This window comes from Mus caroli, chromosome 11 (assembly GCF_900094665.2).
Source record: "Mus caroli chromosome 11, CAROLI_EIJ_v1.1, whole genome shotgun sequence".
Lineage (NCBI taxonomy): Eukaryota > Metazoa > Chordata > Mammalia > Rodentia > Muridae > Mus > Mus caroli.
Window position 1 is genome coordinate 48,981,876 of NC_034580.1, and position 27,853 is coordinate 49,009,728.

Here is a 27,853-nt window from a genome sequence, read left to right on the forward strand (position 1 = left end):
AAGGTGCAAGGCAGACCTCACTTCGAGTGAACTGGGGCGCATCCAAGGAGTGTAGAATTTCTACTGCAGGTGGGGGAAAAGGGCCAAGCTTCTTAGAGGGAAAGGCAGTGTTAGTTCTAAAATGCTGCCTTTTGTCTCAAGAAAAAGTCAAGCTTGCCCCCTAGTGGCAGGAGGAAGGAAGAGGAGAAGAAAAATAGAGTGTATGGACAGAGAGCGACCTAGGAAGAGAGTACCAGGAAGGGGGCACCACCCATGCAGGCTAGGGACCACCCCTGGCCACTCATGCGGACAACGGGCACACCAAGGCCGTCATGGTCCATGCTTTTTTTTGCATAGGTTTTGATTCTGTAGAGAACTCTTGCCTCCCTCCGTCTCTTGATTCTCAGTTATTAGCTTTCCTGACCTCACCCAAGCCAGGCTCCTTGTTACACTTACAGCAGCAGACCTTAGTATTAACGACACTATCCCTTATGGCTTACTCTGCCATCCAATTCAGGCTGTGGGAACAGCATGAGACCTGTCTGGCTCACCACTGAACCTAATGTCTAGAACAGGCCTGACACCTGAACTGATCTTACAGCACATTGGAGCTATGGCCTGCACTGGAGGTTATCAGGCCAGACACCAGCTAGTTCCAGGGCAAGCAGAGGGACTTTATTAGAAAGGCCAGGAGGACATATATTTACACAGGCCACGAGGGAACATTAAGTGAAGCAGAGGCAAGACAGGATTTCCCAGCTCAGACAAGTTCCACCTTAGCATTGGGGTATACAGCCACCACATCATATCCCTCTGGCGGCTTGACTCGAGCCTTGGCGTGATTCTCGCAGTACAGCCGTTCATCTAGGAAGAAGTATCCACGCTGTTTGAGATTCAGGCCGCAGTCGCTGCACATGAAGCACTCGGGATGGTAGAGCTTGTCCCTCGCCTTGACAATGGTTCCCCTGTTGTGGAGGACAGAGGGACAGGTGACTGACAGATTCTAGGACAAGCCTCTACCCATGGCCTTGGAAAACAGAAGTGGCGTCGTGGGGGTGCAGGTGGGTAAATTGGGTACTCACACGATCCCGTGGCCGCAGCGCGTGCACTCTGGTAGCCCCTGAAGGCCACTCAGTGGAGCACCCAGCTTGCTGGCTGCTGGTTTGAGGTTCCGGGGACCACCGGACCCAGGCCGATCCCCTGAAATCCAGAGGGCAGGTGGTATGGATGGGGTAGGTGAGATAAGAACCCTACTTCAGCAGGATGTTGCTTCTGGAACACGATGACCAGAAGCTTAGAGGAGAAGTTCTTGGTTTGTATGAGGTAAGGGAAAGTCACAGGGGTGGTAGAGTGGGAATCGGGAGGGTGAGAGCACAGTCACAGTAAGGCACAGAAGGGATTTGAAGAGGGGGTTGGATGGCTAGAAGGTGTGGATTGGGTGGGGTTGGAAGGTGAAGGGTAAGCTGGGCACTGTAGGGGGAGGGGAGGCAGGGGAGATAAGGTGTTGGGAGCCTTACCGCCCTCGCCAGCCTCTAGCATGCCCTGCAGGTAGCGGAAGGATCCTGACTGTTTCGGCTCCGAGGCTGTGGGCTCTGCTGGCTCCCTTAACATCCTGTATACCTCTGAACCCAGGTCTATCCTGCAGTCCCGGTTCCGAGGGAGAACCCTGGCTGTGTCGGCACTGGGAAGGGGAGAGATGGAAAGCCAGCATGGTAATTCCAGCCTTGGGCCTGGCAGCCTTCTAAGTCAAACTATAACTATGTGAGTTGAGGCTCTTAGATCAAACGACAGGGGCCAGGAAGGAACTGCAGAGATTTGAAGGATTATGATTGATCTGGGTGTGACTTCAAAGGCCCGGCCTCTGTCCTACCTGGGGGGTGGAGACACTTGCAGAGTGCTCATCTGGGCTGGCAGGGTGACCTCATTGCTGCTGCCATTGTGAGGGACTGGAAGGCGAGGTGGCTGACCATATGGAGATCCCAGGCCTGATCTGTTGTCCCCCAGACTAATCCCAGAGACCGAAGAGCGCCTGCTGGTGGCTGGACTGCAGTCCTGTAAGAGCAAGACCTGGAGGCACTAGGAGGCCCTCTGACCTTTGACCCCTCCTGTTGACTGTCCTCTTTCACACCGTTATGCTGTTAGGCCTCTGTGTTGGCTAGCTACCTCTGTTCTGACATTTCCAGGCTATTTGCCCAGCCAGCAAAAGGGTCCACGGTTGGAATACGAAAAGGAACTCGTATCCTACAGTCAAAAGAGGCCCTTAGTTCTTTCTTGAAGGTCCTTCCAAGGGAAGTCTGAGGTGCAGGGGTCTAGGAGGGTCAGCTCCTCTGGGCCTGCATTCTATTCCTAGTCCCCAGAAAAGCAGTGAAAGTAGCTTTCTTGGGGCAGAGCAAGCAAGGAGCAGAGACTGGGCCTCACCACCCCAAGAGCAGCCTAGTGTCCATGGCTGGAGGGAGAGTGGCCTGAGCTTGCCTCTCAGCTTATAAGGACAAGGTAGGGGCTCTGTGGCTCTGAACAGGGTCTGGGTGTGTATGTCCATGCAGAGTCCAAAACTATGCTGACCTCAGCCCTCAGGCACACAAACACACACCACAATGTGAACGGGGCACACATACTCTCACAAGTGCATTGAAAGACACATACATGGGTAAGGACAACACACACACACACACACACACACACACACACACACACACACACACACCAGCCAGTCTCCTTACATATTCCTATCCATGTATGCAAGGTCTCACATACACTGGGAGCCAGTGCTGGTCATCCTGAGGAAGTCCATGTGGCTAAACCTGGGATGGCATGAGAATTCCTCATTTAGGGGATAAGACTCAAGTTCAGGCCATGGGTGTGTCTCAGCCTGGGGGATGATACACACACATATATATTATATATACATAAATATACATATGTGTTTATACACACATATATCACATATACAAATGCATATATATGTCGCTCCACTCTGTGATGGGGAGACCCTTTCCTAGCAGGAAAGAGACCAGCTTGGGCTCAGGCAGCTTCTAGCACCGAACAGTCTAGCTTTCAAGGCTCTCTGCCTTAATCACCGCCCCCCCCCCCATTAAGGTACCACTTTCCCCTACAAATCCAAACAAAAAGCAAGAGGCTTGCTGGCTAAGTGGGGCCCCATCAATGCTGCTGGGGTGGCAACAGCAGCAAGACCCCAGTCTCCCATCAGGCCCAGTGAAAGCCCCTAGTAACCTGAGCACCCTCACACATGTATCTGCAGGGTAGACAGGCAGGCAGGGCTGGCCTCTAATGGGGACCAGATGGGTTGTGGTGGGTAGGGGTGGGGCAGGGAGGGGGTGGGGCTGGGCTCTGCATGAAACTTCAATGGAAAGAGAGGAATGGGAGTCAGCAGAGACTGGGGGGACTGAGGTCCTCACTCCCCCCACCCCATCCCAGCAGGGTGTGGGAGCAGGGTCATTGGTGAGCTCTGGCCCCTCCTGTGACCACCCATGCAGCAGCTTCTCTAGGTCTGAACTCAGTGGTGACCTCAGTGTGTGTTTGAGTGGCAGTTCTGTCACGAACTGGTGACTCTTTCATCTCTCTGAACCTGTTTCTTCCCCTACCTGGGAGAATGCGATGGTCTCTCACCCTCAGGGCCCCTCAGTAGGCGATGAAGTAAGATCACACCACACCAAGTGCTTCACTGAGCACACCACACCAAGTGCTTCACTGGATGGCTGTTGGTGGGAATCCCTGCATGTCCTCCCCCTCTTTTTCCTCTCTTTGGGTGGCAGTGTTCCACCCAACCTTTTGCCCCCTGCCCTGAGTGACAGCCTGGTACTTGTGTCAGAAGAATGCCAACAAAAAGGGGTGACCAGACATAGGCAAATGCTGTACCCAAAGGAACAGGTGGATTTCTTCTTAGGTTGAATCTCAGCTTTCAGCAGTCTGGGTGTTCAAGGCCCCCCTACTCCAGAAAGCTTTTCTTAGCCAGATGCTTCTCCCACCCTGGGCGGCCCGTGTGCCTTCTGTCCCTCGAGGGCCTTGAGAAAAGAGGGTCCTCTGTGGCCTTGCAGAGACCGTGGTCCTGAGGCTGCAGTTACCCATTCCTCTTGGGGATGCGTGCCAGGGGTGCCCTGTATTGGCCTAGGGCTAAGTGTAGTTTTCTTCTCCCTAAATGTTCCAGCCAGCCCCACCTCCACACTCAGAGGAGGGGGCAGTGTGGGGACAATGAGCCCTGTGTCTGTGCTCCTGGGGACACAGCCCCGCAGGGGCGGGGAGGGTGTTTTTGTCGCCACCCATGGAGCCTACGACCTTTTAAATACAAAAGGGGGGCAGCAGCTGAGGACACTGCTCTGTGGATTGTGGAAATTCACTCCCCTTACAGTAAGGAGTAAGGACCTTCGCTGCTGGCCTTTGAAGAAAAACTGTGAGAAAAAGAATGGAGGCAGGAGAAGTCCCTCTGCAGCTCTAGCCACCAGACCCTGTTTGGAAGCCACTCTCAGTCCCAGCCTCCCAACCCTACAGGAAAGGCATATTGCCATGCCAGCTTTCAAACCCCATAGGGGAGCCCCCTGGAGCCCACTGGCCTTGAGCCCCTGGTGACTCCCTCCGCTCCCAACTATGTCTACCCTGTCCCTTTCAGCACTGATGCTGAGAGGAGCCAGGCGTCTCACAGGAACAGCCCGCCTTCTGCTCCCCGTTTGCCTGTTTTTTTTTTTTTCCCTTTTTCTTTTTCTGCCAAATCTGTTCTCTTCTCCCTGCCTGAAGGGCCTCAGACAAAGCAAGCTACTAAGATACAAATGTTTCCCGGGATGAGCTGAAGTCTGGGACAAATCACCTCACCCTCTGCCTTCACCAACCCTCCTGTCACTGCTCTGATCTCAAAACACACGCACCCCTGGGCTTCAGGTGCTTGTGGGGCGCATTTCCTCTTCCTACCCGCTCTGTCTGGGTCCTAAGGTTTGGCCTTGGATCTCCTTTTTCTGGTGAGCCCTCTCTGACTTCTTATTGAAATGTCTCTCTGTCCTGGTCCTTTTTCTTCCATGTGGAGAGAGCAGACAAGAGCAGGCCCAGAAGCCACACCTCTCATACTGAGTACTCTGGATTCAAGCTACATCACAGATTAGCCCAGGATTGGCCTTGCCCAGGGGTGTGGAGCGCAAGGTCTAGGTATCTGGAATCTGGTGCACTTGGCTACTCTTCTCATGAGAACTCAGGGCAGCCAGGTTTGCTCTCTCTCCTTGAGGACAGTGTGACAGCTGCAACTCCTCTGGGACATGAAAAGGGACCTCTCCAGCTTTAGAGTGCATGAGGGTCGTGCAAGACAGGAATGGCCGCAGCCTGATTCTTCACAGCTTGAGGCTGCCACCTGCTTACCCTCATCTCTCTCTAAGCCTGCTGACTTCTTTTTGATTGGGTCTCTCTGGGTATGGGAGTAAAACTTCAGCTCTGTGTGGAGAGATCTTGAGCCAAGACCTAGCCCAGCCCCATCCCATCCCAGGCACCCTAGCCAAGAATGCAGGCTAGCCTGGAGTTGGGTCAAGCGCACTGCAGGGGCTCCAGGGTAAGGGATAGAAGCAGGCATGTCCTAGAGGAGCTGTCTACTTTGGTATACCCTGGCCGTCTGACCATCAGTGTGAGAATTTCACTGAAGTCTGTTGGCCATGCCTGCCTCTTGTCCTGGGTTCACTCTGAGCTAGCTGGGCCAGGTGAGCAGTGTCTATACCTACCTGGGACTCAGGGTCAATGTGGATCCTATGGGCTTGAGCCTTGTCCTCAGGAGCACTGGGCCAGTTCTTATTCTCAGACCTGTGGCAGGAATTGGGAGAGTGAGATATGCCTGCTTCTTAGTCCCCATCCCATGCCTGAAACCAGAGCTGGGGGAGAAGAGAAATAGTCAAAATTCCCCCTCTCTTTAGCATGGTGGTGTCTGCTGAAGCAAGAAGCCACAAGCTCAGGTCGTCACTCTCCTGGGGCAGAGCTGTGCTCCCTTTCCTGCCAGTGGCCTGGTGCCTTTCTGGTCTCATTCCTGAAGACCTTGTAGGAGAGGCCTTGCACCTCAGACATTCTCCTCCCTCATAGTGGCCTGCAGAAACTCCACTCCAGGAGGCTCAGAGCACAGCAAGGCAAGCCAGGCCTCACACATGGATAAGCCGGGAGCCAGTGGGAGCCAGTCGGCTCATCCTCTGACCTCCGTAGCCTCTGGCCGGGGCCTGAGTGGCTCTCCGGGAGGTGAAATGGAGGCTGTGGGGGAGCACCTCCCGTCCTGCTGCCTCCACCCACTCAGGCAGAGTCATCACTGACTGAGGTCTGCCCAGCCCAGATGGGAAACAGGCCATTAGGAAATTCCTGCTTCGCCATAGAAACCAAAAGCCAAACACCACTCAGGAGGGAGAAAAACATCGTAAACCTGCCATAAGCAGGACGGGCAGGCCTAAAGGCTGTGGGCCCAGCCCTGCCACTCAGTAGCTCTATGGAAGGCAAGCCAGGAGGGTGTGTGGACCCTGGGTTGGCAGGCGATGTATAATAAGGCTGGTTAGAGTGTGGAAATAATGTTCCTTAACTAAGAGGCCTCCTGAGGCCTCTCGAAGTCTTATGACTGGGGTTGAAGCTCACTCATGACTCCTTTTCAGGGAAGATTGATTGATTGATTGATTGATTGAGGCAAGGTCTCTCTATGTAGCCCTGTGTGTCCTGGAAAGTCACTATGTAGACTAGATTGGCCTTGAACTTACAGAGACCCACCTACCTCTGCTCCCCAGTGTGCCACCATACCCAGCGCAATGGCTCAGTGATTTGACACTATGTCCACATGGATTCTGTGCTTTCATCTCTGTTCACACTGCCCACAGTCTTCCGGGGCCCAATCCTTTCCTCACAGCCCTGGCTCTAGCCACTCAGCTAGGTTCCCAAGTGACCCCTTTAAAATATCTCTAACCATGTCTTCTACTTGCTCTGACTTCTAGTCATGACACACCAGGGATGCCCTGTCTGGATGCTTTGCCTTATCGTTGTCTAAATACCTGCCCAAGAGTGGCACAAACCTGTGGTCTAAGGGCCATGAGAGTGGCCTAAGGTGTCAGATAAGAATGAAGGGCTTAGTCATGTAGTGAGCTCTCCTTCAGGGCTCCTCGGGTGAGCAGTAAGCTTGTTTAAACAAAAGGAGAAGCAAAGGATGGGCTATGCAAAGCACCAAGCGATGGCAGTAAAGACTATCATGGCAGTGTTGTGGTTGATAGGAGGAAGGTCCTGCTCTACAGTACAATGGGATCTGACTTGAACTATTGGAAGCCTGACTTTGGCCCCATAGAAAATAAGTCTAGAAGGAAACAAGGCCTTTCCTGCATATCTCAGGTTGTGGGAGAGTCAGTGGGGCACCAGAGGCAGGGAAGCTGTTCTAAGACTGCCAAGTCCCTCACTCTAGCCAGGTCATTAGGCTGGCCCTCGGCAGAGCCTCTTAAAGAGGTGGAGGATGTGTCTGGGGCCCAGGCATAAGCCTTGAGGAGTGGGCTGGACAGGGAGCAGAGACAGAGGCCTTGTAAGGGAGCCCAGTAGAAAGAGGGTTAGGTTGAGGGTCTAGTCTAGGTGGCCACGTGGTCAAATTGCCCCAAGTCTGGTGTGTGAGGGAGGACTGGAGATGGTAGAGGGAGCGAGAGTCTTGGGGTGTCATTCTGACTGAGAGAGCCTGGCACCTCCTTACTACTCAGTGTCAAGTCCACAAGGCAGCCCCTGATTTACGATTGGAGAGGTTGGGGGTCTGCGTAAAGCACTTATTGGAAGTCAGATGGCGCTGTGACATGGACTGTGTACGCTCATCTGTCCCATGGCCACACTGCATGCTGGGGCTGTAATTCCCAAAATGCAACACGGCAGTGGCCTTCTGGCTCCATCCATGCCTAGATCGGAACAAATGACCAGGGAAGGAAGGAAGGAAAGGGGACCTCCACCCTGCTACCATCCCTGACATCATTCTCTCTGGGAATCTCCTGACTCAGGACCCTTTGAGCCTCCCCACAGCTCTGCCATCCCTAGGGCTGCCCTCATTTAGCTAGAGAACAAAGCCAGAGGTGAGTCAGGGCCCAGGAACCCAGCCAAGCTGGGAGGCCTCGGAGGCTACTTGCGGGCAAAGCTTTCCTTAACCAGCCATGCCGCAGTCTGGCAGAGAGTAAGGAACTGGATGTATGGGAAAAGAAACCCAGGCTCATAGAGCCCTTGTGGGTACCTAAGATAGAAGGGTCTAGATGAAGCTGAGGCGTCCTTGCTGTGTGCCCAATGGAATAAAGACTTGCAGCTGGGCTGCTCAGTGCCAAGGGCACGTCCAAGATTCCTGAGCCCAACAGGGACCTGGTTACGGGCCAGGCACAAACAGGGACTACCTTATAACTCTTCTCGTTGTGTTTCAAAGCTCCGAGCCAATGGATCAATCAGGCATGGGTTAACTGTGTTGTGGTTTGGGGATGGTTTAGCCCACACAGATCCATGGGGGGTCGTGGAAAGTCCCCGTTAGCAGTGAATGTGGCAAAACTGAGTTATGTCCTCTGGGCCCAGGCAGGGAAGGCGGATAGAGTTCTCACTCAGCCAGGATTAAGCCAACTGCTAGTGGGAACTGATTGAAAAGGCAGAGCCTGAGCCCAGGAAAGGCCTGAGTGTTCGCCACAGCACCTTCATGACGACGGGATACTCAGTGTTCGTTACAAGGTCCATGGAAGGAAAGCCTGTTCCAAAACCAGATTTAACCAGACAGAGTCATAGGCCCTGGTAAAGACAGCTGTTGAGGCAGAACAGCTGTGGGATTGGTCAGAAAGGTTGGCAGCCACTAAAAGAAGAGAGAGGGGGGGAGGGAAGGAAGAGGGGGAAGTGGGGGAGGGGAGAAGAAAAGAGAGGGAGGAGAACAGAAGAGGAGAGAGAAGAGAGAGCATGCTCACTTACTCTCTATTGCCTGGCTATGCAACTTTAGGTGTCCTCTACCTCGCTAGTTTCATCTGTCAAGTGGAGCCTACACTAGGTTTTACATTTGTAAGTTAGTCTGAAGATGAGCTGTGCATCAGACTGGTCCTTGGTGGAGGGAAAAGGATGGATGGGAGGTGCAGGGTGGGGCCGTTGCTTTTGCTTTGAGATAAGATCTCACCACACAGCTCAGACTAACCTTGAATGTTTGCTTCTCCTAGCTCAGCCTTCTAGGTACTGGGGCTACAGGTGTGCACCACCCAGTTTAAGATCTTATTTCTGTTCCCACAAGGGCAGCAAAGCGCTCCAAACCCTGGATTGTAAAGGCTCCTCCCAGCTCTAACCAGTGCTGTCTAAGCACCATGACTGCACCGATGCTTAGGTTGGGCCGGGGTGAGGCACAAAGGCTGTGCTGGCTCAGCTCACCAGACTGGCTAGCACCCCTCCTCACTCCGATCACGTCTCCAGCCCAGCCTGCCCATACACACCTGCTGACCGAGAGCGTAAGATGATCGTGGCAGCCTTTAATGCGGTTCTGGGCCTCCAGGTGTGTCATGAGCTCAGTGCTCTCGCCGTTGATGGCTTGGATCAAGTCACCTGGGCACAGGGCAGCCAGGGCCGCTTTGCTCCCAGCATGAACCTGTGGTTAGAAAAACCACATGGTTGGCACAGTTACTACATGGTCACCTGCACTAGATTCCCATCAACCTCAGAACCTGGCCAGTGTGGCCTTGTGCCAGTGTGACCAGTAGGTAGGTGGGCAAGCTAAGAGGCTGGCTGAGGTCCCCTTGTGGCCTCGGACTTCAAAACCTCAGTCTGGAGCCCCTTCGGACCTTGTTAGATGTAAGGATATATGAGGGGCTTCCTCTAGCCTGGGCCAAGTAGAATGTAGGCACACTACGACATGCAAGGGACACTCAGACACACAAGGACATGTATATGCCCAGACACACACAGAGCATGGACATGTCATGTGTTTCACACTGACAATGCTCTACTCAAGCAGCCCCCGACCTTACTTATTTGATCTCATCTCTCATGCCCGCCACACATTCACTTGCTCCACCATTGCTATGGTGGGTATAAACACCTGTAGGGTATATAAAGGCACCAGACAGCACTCACATCTTTATTTGCCCACATGCTGCTCTCCTTCCAGCTGGTACAGTCTCCTGACTAACCCTGCTTACCACCTAGCCCACTCCTGCCTTAGGCCTCAGCACAGAGCCCCATTACTCTGAGAGTAACTCCTTGTGTGCCTATTACCTGCACCCCCACATTTCTAATGCATCATTACAACTAAAAGGAGGAGGTGTGTACATCGCCTCCTTAGGCAAGTTCAAAGCCATCCAGTTCCAACTACCACCCTGCACTCTGGGGTTACAACTCCATCTCTGCTTCCCCTGCAGGATCCCCTAGCGACCTCTATTGACTCAACAGACTCAAGCGCTTTGGGTCATCTGATGAAGGTCATGTGATGAGGGTAGGGACAGGCTCAGTGCTATCTAAATAAGAACTTGGGGACAAATAGAGAACAGACAAGGAGTCACCGTTCTTACCCAGTATCAGCAGCCAGCGCCTCTCTGTGGCTTAAGAATTGCTAATGACCTTGTTCTTATCAGTGTGGCTGTGGCTGGTGGTGGGAGTTCCTGGCAACTCAGCCAGGCTCAGCTCAGCCAGTTTCCAATAGAGAGTGGACAAAGCCAGGTGCTGGCAGATCCTTGGCTAGAAGCTTGATGTGGGCACTGCCCAAGCTACATTGCCCTAAAATAGGCTGCCTCAAGAAATATTACTCATATTTACATATATGAATACCACATGTGTGTGTATATGTATATGCACTCTCAAACACCTGTGTGTGTGTGTGTGTGTGTGTGTGTATGTGTGTGTGTGTAGAAGCCAAAGTTGGCATCCACTGACTTGCTCTGTCTTTATAGAGACAGGTTTTTTTGTTGTTGTTGGTGGTAGTGGGTTGTTTGTTTGTTTGTTTGTTTGTTTTGAGACAGGGTTTCTCTGTGTAGCCCTGGCTGTCCTAGAACTCGCTCTGTAGACCAGGCTGGCCTTGAACTCAGAGATCTGCTTGTCTCTGCCTCCCGAGTGCTGGGATTAAAGGCGTGCGCCACCACTGCCTGCACTCTTGCTGAACCTAGAGTGCACCGCTTTTGGCTAGACTCTCTGGCCAGTGAGCTTCTGGAATCTCTCTGTCTGTCACCACCTACCCCAGTGCTGAGGTGACAGGCATGCTTTGCCATATTCAGCTTTTGCGTGAGACCTGGGGATTCAAACTCAGAGCCTTATGCAATCATTTTGCCTACGGAGCAATCTCCCCAGCCCTGCACCTGGCTTTTTAATGTGGGGGCTGGAGATTAAACGCAGTCAGGTCTGTGTGTTTACACGACAAACTCTTTACTGACTGAGTTATCTCCTCATCTCCCTCAAGCAAAGTTCTCTTCTAAAGCATGATCCCTTAGCCAACAAGTCCACCCTAAATATTCACTCGCTGGGCTTGGGCACTAGGCACTTGCACAAGCCTGTCCTCTTGGGGCAGGTGCCCACTTGGCACCATCCGATCCCATTCTCCTGTCAAGCTTTTGCTCAGAGCTCTCTGTTCTTTATAGATACCTGATCTCTGCCAGCACTTTACCGTATCTGGCACAGGACAACCTCTCAGTCACCAGGTGAGGCTAAAGCTGTTCTCATGTCTACCTACAGATGAATAAAGAGGGGGCTGGCGCCGGGACATTTTGGTCCAGTCCCCCCACTGGATAAGAGTCTTCCTCCTTAGGGCTAGCTTGCTACAAGATGACTCAGCCAGCACAAGAGGTGCATTCAGGTCCCTGTAGGTGGAGGAAGTTCCTGGAAGCAGAGGTGTCTGGGATGTGGCCAACTCCATTGAGCTTGGGGAGTTCTGGTCAAAGAGGGCTCGAAGCCAGGAAACCGTGACTCCCAGCTGCCCTTTCTAAGCATTGTCTCCTGAGTTCTCAAGGCAAGCCCATTTCCTAGACTAGGCAACCGAGGTGCAAAGAAGACAAAGACATGTTTAGTTAATAAATGGCTGAGTCTGAATTCTAACCTAGGTCAGGTGGGTCCAAAGCAAAACTTACAGTGTTAACCACTGTGCATTTTTTTTTTTTTTTTGCAAAAGGAAGAGTGTATCACAGGTGAAGGGATAACATTCCAGGTAGAAACCCAACATTACAATGGCTTATCTAGGCAAGAAGGAAGGAGACTTGTGTGGCTTATAACATCGTTAGTGAAGGGATCATGGGAGTGATCAAGGCAGAAAAGTTGCAGGGACTAGCTTTTGCAGGGTCTGCGGGCCCTGGGGTGAGAGACGCTGGCATTTCTCATGGGGTTGAGAACCATGGAATGTTCTAAACAAGGGTATCCCTGGATGGAGTGGAACTTGGTCAACTGTCTCGCTGTGCAGTACAAGATAACCAGACAGACAGAAGAAAAGGGGGGAGGGGAGCAATGAGGTCAGATGGGAATCTGGGGTATGAATCAGTCTCTCACCTGCTGCATTCCAGCCCCGACTGTGCCCACTGCAGACGCCTGTGGTGCGTGGGAGCCACAGAGGGTCATATCATTTCATAAACAGTTACAGCAACCTCCAAACAGACCCGGATTTCTTCTCACAGCCCCTTGCTCTGTGTTCTTTAACTTCTCCGTGCCTCAGTCTCTCAATCTACCATATGAGGCCAGGAGTCTAAGGATTGTTTTGGGGACTTCCAGTGACAGTTGTGGCATATGACATCTCTACCAGAGGCTAGGCATGCATCAACGCTCTTTCCAAGGACTGGCTGCAGGGGAGGTGCTGCTTCCAACACCCGATAGGGTGGGGCCTGGCACGTTGTGATGCTTGAAGAAGACCAGTAGTCATTACAGTTTGTCTATAAGGAAGAAGCCCTGCACATTATTCTTGGGGATCCTAGACGCTTCCTGGGCCAAGACTGTAAGCTCCCAGCCCAGCTTAACAATCAGCCACCCACCGTCTGCATGAGGCTGTCCGTTTCTACTGGACTCTGGGTAAGGGAGATTCTGGAAACATAGGAGGGGCTCTGAGAGAACACAGAAAGGACCTACAAGCCCTTTTGTGAGGGCACTCCCACCTATATCACCAACCCCTGTACTCTTGCCCCTGAGGTACCTGGTAGGCAAGTTGTGGCCTGTACCTCCCCAGCTCTGTAAATCTCCCAAATCCCACCTTAACCCAGGCTCAGTTACCCTGGCTCCGTATGTCTGAGTTTCTGCCACATGACTCTGGAGGAGAAAGGGGATTCCTCTCTCCCAAATGGTCCATCAGGGGCCTGCATCTCCTCCCACCAAGTCCCCATCAGTGCCAAACAAGGCCTGGGCAGCCTCTGCTGACGACTGAAGGCCTTTCCCTGTTGGACAGGCAGCCGCGTGGGCAACAGATGTCTTAGCTCTCAGCCGCCTCCAGCAGTCAGCCACGGCCACTGAGCCTGTCAGCGGCCTCACACCCAGGGTGCCTGGCCTGCTGGCTGGCCTAACACCCTCACCGTTCCTTCTTTGTAGATACACAGACCCACCAGGCAGACATAGATGCTCTGCCCACCTGCCCCCCCACTTCCCACCCCCAGCGGGGATCTCTAGGGAGAACAAGGAGATGAAAGTCACAGGGATGTGCTGAAGGCATACCTCACTTGGCCCCAGGGACCTAGTGGTAAAGACAGATGTTAGAAGCCTCCTAGGACAGCTGGTCCTGCCTGTCACCCAGGCCCCCATATAGAGGATTCCACAATTCCACACCCACCCAGTGACTACCTCTTCCCAAGAACTGAAAAAGAAATCTCTAAAGCTTAGCCCAGCCTTCAGGGCCAGAGGAAGCAGCAAAGTGGTTCTCCAGTCCCCCGACACACTTCCCCAAAGATTCAAGTAGCCTCTGTGGGGTGAAGGGATGTCCACATCTGTCCCCTCCTTCTGGACCCAGAGCCACTAAGGGCAGAGCCTGGGTTCTCTTCTCTTTTGGCTCCAAGGCTGGGGAATCCCTGCCTCAGGCCGGAGCTCCTCCCTGCTCTATCTTCAGACCAACTCCCTCTCCAGGGCTGTGCCCCCTCCTCTTTGCCTCTGCCTTAGATCTAGGAGAAGGGTATGATCCTGGGACCCGTGGGGAACTGGGCTGAGGCTGTCCCGGTCCATGGCTTTGTATTGGTTTGTAAGGAGGGGGAACCATGCCTCATTGTCTCCCCCTTGCCTGGAAGCTAACAGTCCCTCTTGGTCACTTCCCCCAGAGCGACTGAGGCCAGAGAGGAGAAACTGAAGTTCAGAGTGGGGAAGTGGGTGGACTTCTGAGGACAGCAAGACCCTCCTAAGGCCACCGGACCTTTAACAGGGGAAGTGGGTTTTCAGTTACTTTGCTCCAAAACTTCAGGCAGGGTTGGATCTGAGGAGTTTCTGGGCCTCTGTAGAGCTGTCCAGACTCCTGGTCCATGTCTGAGGGTTCTTCCCTGGCCCACAGCAACTTCCCCTAAAGAAACTTAGCAGCGGGAAGTTGGTGTATGAACTCTTGGGGATTCTCACCACCAAACGGGGCAGGCAGGCTGTGCGGGAAGCGGGGTGGGACTGTGTTGCCCTGCTGGAACCCCCCTTCACATTATGTGGGTCACCAAGACCAACACTCTGCTTTCAAGCTTCCCACACGTCGAAGATCTGGGTCCTGGGTCTACTACAAGGACAAGGTCTAAGCCCCGGGACCACCCCGCTGCCCCGCGGGGGTCGGACTCACCCGCGAGATGGTGAGGGGAGCACTGAAGTCCCGGCCGCCCACCAGGCGGAAGCCCCAGGGTGAAGGGCCGCGCAGGGTCACCGAGTGGGTCATCGCGGGCCGGAGCTGCAGCCAGAGCTGGAGCCGGACACGGAGGAGTCGCCGCCGCCGTTGCCGCCGCCTGGCCGCCGCGCCCCGCCCCCGGGCTGCCCGCCCCCGATCCCCCTCTGTCCGTGCCCGCGCCCCGCGCGCACACCGATTGGTCCCGCGGACTCTCGATCCTCCCACTTTGGGGGCTCCGAGGACCCGCCCCTCACTTTCCCAGGCTAAACCCCGCACCCCCCACCCGCTTATTGAAGCCCCCAGAATAGGGTCCGCTTCGATGTCTGAGTTCTGCCTGGCTGCGGAACTGAGCAGGCTGTGGAAACTCAGACACTAGGCACCGGCCCTTTGAAGTCGCTTTTACGGGCCGGTGCTCTAGCCCGGGGAGGGATGCAGGGCTGCGGTGGCTCTGATGGGGGATGGGGCCGTGCCTTGTTCCCAAACCACTTCCACGTTCTGGCGGGCCAACCTGCCTCCCCAGCTTTCAGCTTATGGAACCCTCTGCACACCGGCACACTTAGAACCTTGGGCTTGAGAAGCCCTGGACTAGGGACACAGACCCAAGACAGTAGCAGGCCATGGGTCTATTTGGGGGGCTACGGGTGGGCGTGGGTGGAGTAGAAATAGAAAGGTGCCCAAACTAGTTTGCAAAGGCCAAGCTGATCTCCTAGAGGAGTTGACCTCTTTCTGGCATCTAGAAGCAAGTCGCATGTTTTTTTTCCAGGTACCCCCACCCCACCCCCCATCCCCGGCTTCTTGGGCCTTGTCTTGTTTCCATCTCCCTTCAGGTCATCTTGTCTGCCAGGGGTGTTGTATCTCTTAGCTTTCTGGAAAGAAGAGCCTGCTGGAGCAGTGCCTGTCTCCCAGTGGCGGAGCAGAAGTATTTGGAGCTCGGCCTCACCCCACTCTCCAGGGCTCTTCTCTCCCCAAGTCTTCACTTCCAACCACTGTGTGCCCGGATGTCCTTTAACAGCTTCTGGAGGTACAATGGTTTGGCCAGACAACTCTCTGGGTACCTCAGTCTGACCACATCAGCCATCAATTGCTTCTCCAGACCCAGAGGAGGCAAGATCCTAGTTAGTCAATATTCTTGGCAACCCTGTGTTCTCTCTTACCCTGTTGTGACGTGTGACGTGTGACACGTGAGTGACTCGGACTGTGTGTGTGACGCTGATGCTCACAGGGTAGGAGATGAGAGGGACCACTAAATCTCCTACATCTGGAAAAGAGAAGAAGTGTCAGAGAGCTACAATGTAGGGGTGACTGTCCTGATGTCTTCCTGGTGACAAAGAGTAGGACGACTTGAGAGGTACCAAGTAGGAGGTCCCAGGCAGGGATGTCCTCCTGGTAGAGAGGGTGCTGCTATCTCTTCAGATGGGAGAGGAGTGACATGGATTGAGTGTGTGACACTGATGCATGCTTGAGTGTGTGGAGAGTGAGAGGGACACACAGATGTTGGCCTCGCAATACTGTGTGGCAGAGGTTTGTGCTGGCTTCATGCAAACACGGGTCCCACATTGACAGGCATATGGGAAGGACCAACAGAATGGTCTCTGCATGGTCTCTGGGGGCTGGCAACCAGATGCTCCTAGCCATTAGATCCATCTAAGTAGAAGGGGTTCAACCACCAACCTCTGGTTGTCCTGAGGGTTGAATGTACAGCATGGGCCGTGGTCAGAGACCTCTCATCTGGACCCTCAAGAGCCACAGTATATGTGACAGCAATGAACCTTGCTGCGGGGGAGGTGGGGAGTGGTGGGGAGAGGAACATAGGTCTTCAGGAATCTGTGGAAACTCCCTTTGCAATGCACCTCATAGTGGATTCTGGGAACTTTTCCCCAGATGTTCTTGTTTCTCTCTCGATTGATTTGCACATCCCCAAGACTTGTCTTTCCCATCCTGAATACTCACATTACCTTCTTGGAGGAGGGGCTTCCTGAGAATGACCTCGCTGTCATCTTTCTTCAGAGGCTTCTCTCAACGGGATTGGAGATGAGGGGGGAGTGGGGAGGATGGTTCTAGATTCTGCTATATCAGCATTGTGCAGAGCCTGGGCAGGTTAGAAGGATGCACGATAGATATCCAGGCCTGTGGCTGTCATCATCCTCATGGGCTCTTGGTGACATCCCTGACCTGAAAGCATCAGCAGCCCACCTTTAAAAGCACCTTCCTATAGGAGAGCGGCCTGGATAGACTGTGGTCCTGGAGGGTAGGGGTAGTCCTTAGCAGTGGACATACTGTGTGGCTACTTCTGAGTCAACTTGAGGTTGGAGCAGTAGGTCAACTCAGTGTCAGGTCATATGGCCTCTCCAACACCACTAAGGCTTTGTAGGCTTAAGCTGAAGGTTTTGTGGTTCTCTTCCTGTCTTGATGGCTTTGGTCCTGGAGGATTGCTGTGTTGAATCTTTATGGTGGTGATGTAGCAAGTCACGAGGCTGCTGTCCAAGCTAGAGGCTTGCTTAAGGTGGGAATGGGTGGTGGCTGGTCATGGCTCACCTCTACCCTAGTGGCCTTTATATGTCTTCAGGCGCATGGACTGCTGAGTGTAAGCAGACTGCTCATTTCAAACCTTCCCCATTCACCCATCAAAAATTTATTGAGTGGCCGGCCTCCATATGCCAAGGCTTGGTGCTGCCAAGGTCTAGGATTGAGGTACCATAGGGCAAGAACTGTGTCTGTCTCACTTTCTCCAGCGCCCAACAGACAACTTAGGTATTCATATTTGCTATTAACAATGTCAGAACTGATATGGGAGTCATTATCCTAGCTTAGACCTTGGCCATGATTCAGAAAGAGCCGAGGAGGGTATGAGGGGGCTTGGCAGAATGCTGCCTTAGAGACCACACTTAGGGGCCTTGTCCTTCTAAGGAGCCCCAAGTAGTTCAGGGCGTGATGCCCAGGTCCTCTGTGTGTAGCCAGGGCTGTCCAAGGCCAGAGGAAACCACAGCACTCTTTCCTTGATGGGTTGGTAGAGTTGGCAGGCTCCAGTGTGAACAGACGCCCTTGGGAGATGCCCTTGGATCTGAGCCTAGGGTGAAGGGGAGGGCGGAGCATGAACAACTTCAGGCTGAGGGAATGCTCAGCTCAGACTGTCCAGGGATACACAAAGCCATGGGTAGGGCAGAGTAAAGTTGATGGGCCAGCTCATACTTAAAGTACCTTCTTGGGAGGCCACGGTGCTAGCCAGAGCACTAAGAGGCTGAGCCACTGTACCCCAGTGGCCATAAGTCTGTGTATGAAGCCTGCTCTACTCCTGCTCAGCTCCTCAGAGCCAACATGTCCCTCATTCAAGAGCCAGCCCATTCCCTACTCCAACCCCAGCTGTTGCAAGCTGCTAACATAGCTGGAGGTCTGCAGCCTCCATAGCTCGGGTCTTCTCCTTTTGTTATGCCCAGTCCACACTTCTGATCACAGCAGGATCACAGAGAGCAACCAGAGGAGAGAACTGAAAAAGTCTCATTTCTGTGTCCTGTCTGGTCCAGCTCCAGGCCATATCTCCTCTGGCTACTCAAGGACTTGTTCTCTCAGTAGCCTGTGATTGAGGTCAGGTGCTGGTGAGTGTTCACATCTAGGACAGGAGGCACAGGAGGGCCGTTTGGTCAGCATTATGGTGATAGGGAGCCAAGTCAGGCCCTAGGCAGGATCTGGGGACACTGCAAAGGGTAGACATAGCCAAAATCATGGTCCAGGTAACAGGAGGAAGAAAGGAAGTCTGGAGACGTCTAGCCTGAACGCTGGGTTGGGAACTATGCCCGACATGACCAAGGAGGACAAAACTCTATCAAGAGTGCAGCTCAGCTGGTCTTTAAGCCGTGTTTGGTTCCATGGAACACAGAAGAGGGTGTGGCTATAGCAAAGGGACTTTCCCAGTGCCAGTTTTGTGCCATTCAATCCCTCAACAACAACTTAGCAAATGCTGGCTGTGTGTCTAGCCTAGACAGAGTCAATGGGACTCAAGAGGCTGGGCTTTAAGGTACCGGGTACCATCTCTAAGGAGGTTGAGATCCTGGAGGCTCTGGAGGGAGTCAGTATCCCAGGGGCCAAACAGGAATGAAGCTGGTTTTGCCAACAGGACCCTGGTGGCTGGCCCTCAGCCAGGTTCCAGGACAGATACAAAAGTGGAAAGAAGGCTGTTCAGGAAACAGATTCAGGGGGGAGGTGTGAGGGGCCACCCTGAGCTCACACAGTTTCAAGTGGTTGATTTGGAGCACAGATGCTGGGCTGGTACCTTCCTACAAATGACACTTCTGCTGATATATAGCTGTGTCTCAGCTGTCCTTGTAGTCACCACCTGTGCCTCCGTCACCCTTGTCAGACCTGCTCTGATTCTGTTTTCACAGAGGAAAACAGCCTGCTCTGAGACCCAACAAAGAGACTCTTGGGTGGCAGGGCGGGACAGGTGTATCCAGCTGAGCCCATGAGGCCCCAGCCCTGAGGCCTGGGAGAAGGAGGGTGTTGGGGTGGATAGCATCTCACACAGGGGTAGCAGAAGGCAGGTGGGAAAGGCAGAGGTGGCCCAGCCCTGACAGGGAGGTGACAACACAGCCTGTCAGCCTCTGCCGGTGAAACCCATGTGATTGGGTGTTGTGCAACTGAGACCTTGAGGTAGCAGTCTTAAAAGACACTAGGCTCCACCCTCGCCTTAGGGTGACCCTCATCTTTGTACTCAGTTTAATTGTCACTTTGGACAAAGGATGCAGGCACCCTGCCTGGGATTACCCAGCCTCTCCCAGCTCTGAAGGTAGTAATTCTCCCTGTATTTCCCTCGTATTAGCTTTTTGTTTGCTTTTGTTGCTATGATAACATATCCCTGCACCCCCACCCCCCAAATCCCAAACCAAACCAAAAACTAAACAAGAAAGGGTTCTTTTCACTCATAGTCTGAGACTACAGAACATCACAGTGAGGAAGATGGAAAGGCAGGAGGGTGAGGTGGACCAGTCATGGTGCCTCAGCAGGCACAAAGCAGAGGGAGAGGAACACGGTGGGTTCACCTCGCACCTTACACCTCATATCTCCACACTTTGTTTCTTCCTCTCTGTTCATTTCCGTACTTCACCTGCCCCCTGAGAAGCTCACACTCAGGCTGAATTTTCTCTCCCTCTGTTCCATCTCTCTGGAATTGCCCTCACAGACATGCCCCGAGGTGTGTCTCCTAGGTGGTTCCAAAACCCGACAAACTGATAATGGAAGTCAATCAAGATACTTTAAAACAGCCCCAAACAAGTTTCTCTGGGTATTTTGCTTCCCCTGGCAGCTGGAGCTCTCTGCCAGCCCAGCTACACTGACCCTTGTGAGGAGAAAATGCTTCCCATTACAAATCAGCCCCTGGGGTGAGCAGCTGGGATATGTGTTCACTATGTCCTCAACGCTTTTAGCCAAGGCTTTCCCATCATAACATCAGGTGAAAGTAAGGATTCATGAGCTTTCCTTCCCCAGCCCAGTAAAGAGAGGCCCAGCCATGTGGTACAGGAAAGGTAGTGCCCAAAGTACAGAGACGACAGAGACGAAATAGGGGCTGAGGCTACAGCAATGGAGTTACTGTGACTCCCCTGCCTGAGGCGTTGCTTGCTGTTCACGGCTGTACTGGTTTTGGACTCCAGCACAGCTGTATGTCTGTAGCTTTTGTTCTATCGACACATTTATGAACACATTTAGCAATGACCTGACCAGGACCATCTATTCTCCAGCCTAAGGACCCCCTCCCAACCTCCAGAGCTGACATCCGGGGCTCCTAGGCCAGCTGGGGAGTTCCAGGCCATGTCTCTATTTCTACCCATCCAGTAAAATAAAAGAGGAGACATGTGAAAATATTGTTTCCGGAATTACGGCACATGCTATTTAGGATTTGTCCATTTCGTCAACGGGTATTTTTGAGCCTTCTGTGTCAGGCACTGTTCTAGGGCTGAGAGTTGGACAATTAAGCCTTTGTAATGCACACAACTGTATTTCCTCACTTGGAAAAAACTGCAAAGATTAAAATTCCTGGCTCTTCTTCTCAGGATGGAGTCTCACACCCCCATTGCCCATGACTTTCTCACTAGCATATTTGGGGCCTCCATTTCCTGCTGCTGAGGGGACACAAAGTTATGATGCTAACAGGGCAGAGGGTCCAGCAGACATTGGCCTATCTCCAGCATAATGTCTCAGCCCCATCTTTTCTTCTGTACATTTTTAAAGCTTTTTGAGGCAGTGTTTCTTATTGCCCCAGCTGGCCTCAGCTCGGCCTATGATGATCTTCTGGGCTTTATCCTCCTTTCTCTACCCCTGACATGTTGGAATCATAGATGTGCCGCCATGACAGTTATGTGGTGCCCAGGGCTCTAAGTGTGCTAGACAAGGATGCTACCAATTGAGCTGTATCCCTAACTAAGCTGCATCCCCAGCCCAGGAGTAGCTTCTTTACTCTGATCAGTCTTAGTGAAGTGTTTTGACTAGTGGTACCCAGTAGCCAGTATTGACTGAGTCACAGGCTGGTAAGGGCTATTCAAGGCTGACCTCACCTCCGGTCAGGCCACTGGACACCTCAACCGTGACCATCTGGTGTGAGCCTGACCTCCCATGTTGTCAAGCAAATGGGGCAGAGCCATTCCTCTGGAGGCTAGCAGCTGCCAGCTGGCCCAGAGGTCTGGGAATCCAGGTGCAAGGGGCTATGGGGATTAGAGCAGAAAAGGCCAGATCCAGCCTAGGAAAGCTGAACGGAGGCTGCTGGAGGCCACTGGAGTGCAGGAGAGCAGGGCCCGTGAGTCAGCCTCATGTCCTGGGTGGCTGTTTTCTTGGCTGCTTAAGAAGCGTCACAGTCCTTCAGTTCCTTTGTTTCCCAAAGCTAACTCCATTGCTGAGCCATATCTGGGCTCAGAAGTGAATATGGGAAGCAGCTCTCATACCCACCGACAAGGACAGTGGTATGCTCACTTGTCTTGAACCCGACCTAGAGGATGCCTGGCCACATTGGATGCTTTGTGGGAACCCACTGTATTAATGGGAAGATAGACCTGCCTAAGGGATAGAGGGTCTACACCCAACTCTCGCACACGGGAAGCCAGATTATGCCAAGAGAATGTGAGAGTGTAAAGGAAGAACTCATGAATAGAGGGTTAAAGGAGAAAGTGCTTCATCTCAGGGAAAAAGAAGTGAAGGTGCCGGGTCTGGGCTTGACAGGGAGCACTGGCTGTGGAAAGACTAGGCTCAGCACTCTGGGACTCACAAGTTCTGAGAAGTGTCTGTGTCCAGGACTGAGACAAGTTGATTACAAATGGCTGTGACATCAAGCTTTGGAGCATGAAGTATTGCTGGCCCAGTGAAGGAGAACAAGCATTCTCTTCCAGAGAAGCATGGTGTTCCAGTGCCAGAGAGAGATGGACCGCTTCCACAGTTCCTCATAAGGATTGGTCCTAATTCCAGTCAGCCCCTGGAGCAAATGGTGGCCCAGCTAATTGCCAAGGGTAGTCAAGAGGGAAACAGGATTGCCATCATGGGAATTGTTTTTCTGGAATTAATAAAACTGCCTGGGCCTCATTAAATCTAATTATTAATTTATTAGACTGGAAGAAAATGAATTTTGTGATTATCTCAAAAGATGTTTGATGAAGATTTACCAGCTATCCACAAACCACAGAGTAGGAAAAATTCTCATTGAGAGAGAGAGAGAGAGAGAGAGAGAGAGAGAGAGAGAGAGAGAGAGAATATCAGAACTCCAAATCCAGTGTTGAGCTTAACAGTCTAGAAAGTTTCATTAAGATAGATTCCAAACAATGTTCTTTCCACCACTATTGGTCAGTGTTTCCCTGGAGGTTATGAGTAGGGAAATAAGACAAAAAGAAGAAATAAGAGATAATAAGAAAATAAAAAGAAATAAGTAAAGGAAACAAATAGCAAATAGTAGAGCGAGACAAAGGGTCCATTCTGTGCAGATGTTAATGTTCGGCTGGCTACAATGCACAGGAGAATCAATTGAAAAACTATTATGAAGAATGAGGAATCCGTAAGAATGGAATAGGATGAAATAAATTCATAAATGTATATAGATATCAATAGTCTTTTTTAACATGCTAAGTCATAGATAACTTAAAAATGTGATGAAATAGGGGCTAGAGAGGTGGTTTGGCAGTTAAGAGCATTTGCTTCTCTTACAAAGGAATTAGGTGGGGTTCCTGGCACCCACACGATAGCTCATAACTACCTGTAACTCCAATTCCAGAGAATTCAATGGACTCCTCTGATCTCAAGGGGGTTCTGTATATATCTGGCACATAGGCATTCACTCAGACACATACACATAAAATAAATGCATATTAAACTTTTGAAAATAGTTTTAAATGTAATAAAACAATTTACCACTCACAATAACAAGGGAACATAGAAATAGAAATGAATTAAAGATCATTAAAGGCCTAGGAATGTTGACATGTGTAGATTGAAAAGAAAACAAAATTTATTGAACATAGGCTATGCTCCTAAAAAACCCAATATTTTAAATCTTATTAATGGATACATTCAATGAAATTCCAATGAAAATTTACTTGGATGGAAGAGATTGACAAGATGACTCTAAAATCAATGGAAAAGGTAAATATAAGGGAAAACCCAAATAAGAGATGCTCTATAGAGTCCAAAGTATATATGTAATTCATCTAAAATCATTAAGTATAAATGTCTGAGTAGATCAGAAGAGTATTGATGAAGCATGAATTTAATTCAGAAGATTAAAAAGAGCCTAGTTCGCTCAATAAAAGACCCTATGGGATTCTCCTAATCAACACATATACTAAAACTGGAATGATACAGATTAGCTTTGGCCCTGTTCAAGAATGAATACAGATCTGTGAAGTCTTCTGGGAGGTACATCTCATAGGAAGATACTGCTGATTCTAGGAAACATAAGTAAGTGAAAATCCCAGTGCCAGGGATTGGATACCTCTCAAGGAATAGCTGGCCAGAGAGGTCCCTACAGCGCCCCCCCAACCCCCCGGTAATACAGATTATTGTTATTGCTCTTGGTTACCCACTATAGCTAAATGATAAGACTCTATTGCTGAAAACATTGAGAAATCAAGCTTAAACTCATATAAATATCTTCCTCCCTCCTGGATTTCTTCCACAGCTTAGGCGGGTGCTATCCAGGCGGCCGGGAGAAAAAGACATCAACAGTCTTGCCTCGATGTGCCTCGATGTCCATTACTATGACCTGGCTATAGTTTACACTCGGACACAAGGAGATATGATATGATTATGTGTCAAATTGAAAAGGGATGCATGGTGATGGCTATTCTTGGTTGTCAATTTGACTGGAATGTACTCTAGTACAGAACTTATAAAAATCTTGTGAAAGGTAGAGAAAAGCTTAGGTCTAGGTGCAGTGGTGCAGGGCTTTAATCCTAGCAGAAGTTCAAACTATGAAGTAAGTTCCAGGACAGCCAAGTTTAGGCGTTAAAGGAAATCATGGAAAATGGAAAGCTGGAAATGATGTAATAGAACAAGGGAGTCACGTTCTAGTTCTAGAAAGCAGCTGAACTTAGCACCTTAGGCTGTGTGGCTCTGGCTTTCAAGTCAAGAACAGGAGTTACTGGAACAATTGATGCTGGCTAGCTGGAGCTAGGAAGTTAGTGGTGATTAAGAAGAGGCCAGCATCACTGAGGTGAAATCTCCTGGGAAGTATTTTCTGAGAGCAAAGAGAAGCTGTGTTCCAGAGATAGACATTGTGCTGGCAACCAGACTTGGTAATATGTAAGAATTACCCAAGTGGTACTGGTTTTGAAAGCATGAAGGGATGAAGAGGTCATGAAGAGAAGTTGAGGCATGGCACTGTGAGAGGCCAGGGAAGGCCATTGGTGAAGGTACAGCTATCAGTTGTAGTTGATGGCCCAGAAATGAAGGGTCATGCAGAGAAGCTGAGGGCTGGCACCATGAAGAGAGCCTATGAGAAGTTATTGGTGAGGCTTATTTGCAGTAGAAGACCATGGCATATTGGAGATGATGGGATGACCACCAAGAACAGCAGGAGGAGTGGAGTAGAGTCACCTAGAGCCTGGAGTGGTACAGAGGGCAGAGCTAGGGAAGTGACCCAAGTCCTTTCGAGGATCCCAGAAAATCATGTATGGATCCCAGACATTGGAACAAGAAGCTGTGAAATTGAAGTTGCCTTGGAGACACCCAAGGTGTTAGGGATGCCAGAGCTGTGGGATACCTGCTGAGGTAAGCTGAGAAAGAAAGGAGTTTGGGACCAAAGAGCACTTTGACATCAGATATGGAGATGTAGAGTTTGGAGTTCCCCCAGCTTGGTTTTCAGTCTTGCTTCGGTCCAGTATTTCCTCACTATGCTTCGAATGGTAATGTATATCCTGTGATGCTGGAAGTTTGTGATCTGCTTTTTTGTTTTGATTTTATAGGGGATTACAGTTAAGAGTTAGCATGACTCTCAGAAGAGACTTTGAACTTTGGACTTATGACATTGTTGAGACTGTTATAAACCAAGGGGACTTTTGAAGTTGGAGTAAGTGTATTTTGTGTTATGCTATGGCTAGGTATGGTCCCTGTAGACTCATGTTTGAATAAGCCTATGGGGGCCAGGGAGTGGAATGTGGTGGTTTGAATATGCTTGCCCCATTCATATGGCACTATTAGGAGTGACACTATTAGGAGATGTGGTCTTATTGGAGGAGGTGTAGCCTTTTAGAGGAAGTATATCACTGTATAGGCAGGCTTCAAGGACTCTTATGCCCAAGCTCCACCCAGTGTGAGCTTTTAGCTGCCTACAGAAGAAAGCCTCCTTCTGCCTGCCTTCAGATCAAGATGTAGAACTCTTTCTCCTCCAGCACCATGTCTGCCTGGATACTGTCATGCTTCCCACCATGACAATAGACTGAACCTCTGAAACTGTAAGCCAGTCCCAATTAAATGTTGTCCTTTATAAAAGTCGCCTTGGTTGTGGTGTCTCTTCACAGCAATGAAACCCTAACTAAGACAGTAAGTGAACATTGAATATTTATTTTCTAAGCAGGACATATGTATCATTCCATCTACAGCCCAGAGAACCCCACAGAAGAAAGTAAATAAACTGGAAAACAAGTAGGGGATGGAGGAATGCTCCAAAGCTGGCTTCCAGACAGCATAACTATGGCACTCATAAACGCCTAGCAGCTGTGGTTACCTGCCCAGAGCCTTCACAAGATTGGGCTGTCAACATTCTGTCATGGATAGAGGGTGGGATATGGATGTTCCATCACTCCCGAAGGAGCAGTTCATGATTGTGGGGAAAAGGGACACATATTCTTCAGTGATGCAGCCACTGGCATATGTTGCATACACTCCAGTAAAAAAACCGTTATCTATGCTCCCGCAAGCAACCATTGTAAAATCACTGAGTCACCCACAGTAAAGACACTAGTTGGCAAGAAAGAAGGAGGTCAGTAGGAGTGGGAAGGGGACAGGAGACATGTGCAGGGATGAATACGATCAAAGTACATCTATATGTGTATGCAATTGTCAAAAAGTAATTTGCTGTTGTTTATACAGCAACAGAACAAGGGTTGTAATCTTATAATTTTCCACAGTGTAGAATTAGCCTCACATGGATTCATTGTGTGTGTGTGTATGTGTATATGTGTGTGTGTGTGTATGCATGTGTGTGAGAGTGTAAAATATTCACCCTTTTAGATCACCTTTCTTGATGCTGCAGCAAAATACCTGACAGGAACAATTTGGGAAAGGAAGGCACGGTGGCTGGGGTGGCTCTGTTGTTGGTTGGAGTGAGTGGCCTGAGCTGTTCACCTCTGACAGATCAGGAAACAGAGAGCCCCACTAAGAATCAGAAATGGGCATCTGGAAGACAAGTACCTAAACATTTGAACGTGAGGACCTTCCCAAAATACATGGTTATTTAAATCATAACTTTATGTTCACATTATTACAGTACGGACGGGTTTCTAAACAGTTCTGATACTTAAATTCAACACGAAGTTAATAAACGGGGTATGATGACTCCCGCCTGTGATCCCAGCATTCAAGAGGGGGAGGCAGAGGATTTCTGTGGGTTGAAGGCCAGTCTGGGTTACAGAGTAAGATCCTGCCTCAAAATACAAAACAAACAAACAAGCAAACCAACCCAAAAACTGGCCACCATCAAACACCAAAACCAGGAGCTCATAGGAAGCATAGGTAAACATGTTTAGTCTTGGGGTGGGAATCCTTTTTATCACCACAATGCTCTGTTTTCTTGTTATAGATAGGCTAAAGGATCAGAAGAACACAGTGGTGACTTACTGACTTGTTATTTCTGGTTTTCTTTAAGATTTCTTTATTTTGTTATTTTATATGTGTGGGTATTTTTCCTGCATGTATGTCTGTGCACCAGGGGTATTCCTGGTGTTTGTGGAGGCACACATGGCTGTGAGGGGCTGTATAGTGCTGAGAATTGAACCTGGGTCCTCTGGAAGAGCACTGAGCACTCTTAACTACTGAGAAGATTTCTAATTCTGGAGCTGGTGTTTGAGGGCTGGTATTTTTATTGTGTTTGTAACTTAAAACTTGTGACAAAGGCGTGTTAGTGGAGGGAGGGATTATGTTGACTCACAGCTGGAAGGTACAGCGATCAAGGAGCAGGAGGTGTGGTGGCAGGAAGGGAGGCAGCCAGCCCTCTGCACCACAGCCAGTCTGCACCTGCAGTCAGCCGAGAAGCAGAGAGACAAGTCAGTCCAGGGCCTCAGCTCGTTTTCTCCCTTTTCTTTATTCAGGAGCCCCAGTGCATGAGACAGTGCCGCTCACATTTAGGGTGGACCCTCCAACACCTCAGTTGACCTAATCTAGACAATCTTTCACAGACATGGGGATTCTGAATCCCGGCAAGCTGACAAGATTAACTATCAGACCTGTCTTCTAGTTATGTTATTTGTACTAGCAGCCTGTGTTCCTTTCTTTAGGACTGAGTTTCTATCAGATACTATTTCCCTCTGCCCTTGAGAACCTTCTCCAACACTTCTAGTACCACAAAATCTACTTCTGGTTGTTCTCTCTCTCTCTCTCTCTCTCTCTCTCTCTCTCTCTCTCTCTCTCTGTGTGTGTGTGTGTGTGTGTGTGTGTGTTTGTTTCTTCCTTTTCTTTCTTTCTTTGTTTTCAAAT

At 50.7% G+C, this 27,853-nt stretch overlaps 1 protein-coding gene across 3 annotated transcripts; it reads right to left on the reverse strand.

Annotated features, from left to right (window-relative positions):
• Positions 1–635: 635 nt before the first annotated feature.
• Pdlim4 (PDZ and LIM domain 4) lies at positions 636–14,828 on the reverse strand. 3 transcript variants are annotated; one of them, XM_021177845.1, is made up of 7 exons: positions 14,657–14,828; positions 9,396–9,547; positions 5,691–5,769; positions 1,850–2,031; positions 1,497–1,660; positions 1,062–1,179; positions 636–944 (listed from the first exon to the last, which is right to left on the reverse strand). In XM_021177845.1, exons 1-7 carry the CDS (start codon positions 14,747–14,749, stop codon positions 740–742), a joined length of 993 nt encoding a protein of 330 aa, XP_021033504.1. In that variant the 5' UTR covers positions 14,750–14,828; the 3' UTR covers positions 636–739. The 3 variants fall into 3 exon arrangements, with proteins under 3 accessions (XP_021033504.1, XP_029339726.1, XP_029339727.1); XM_029483866.1 differs by having other exon boundaries at positions 1,850–2,046; positions 14,657–14,802; XM_029483867.1 differs by lacking the exon at positions 1,062–1,179 and having other exon boundaries at positions 874–944; positions 14,657–14,802.
• Positions 14,829–27,853: the final 13,025 nt, after the last annotated feature.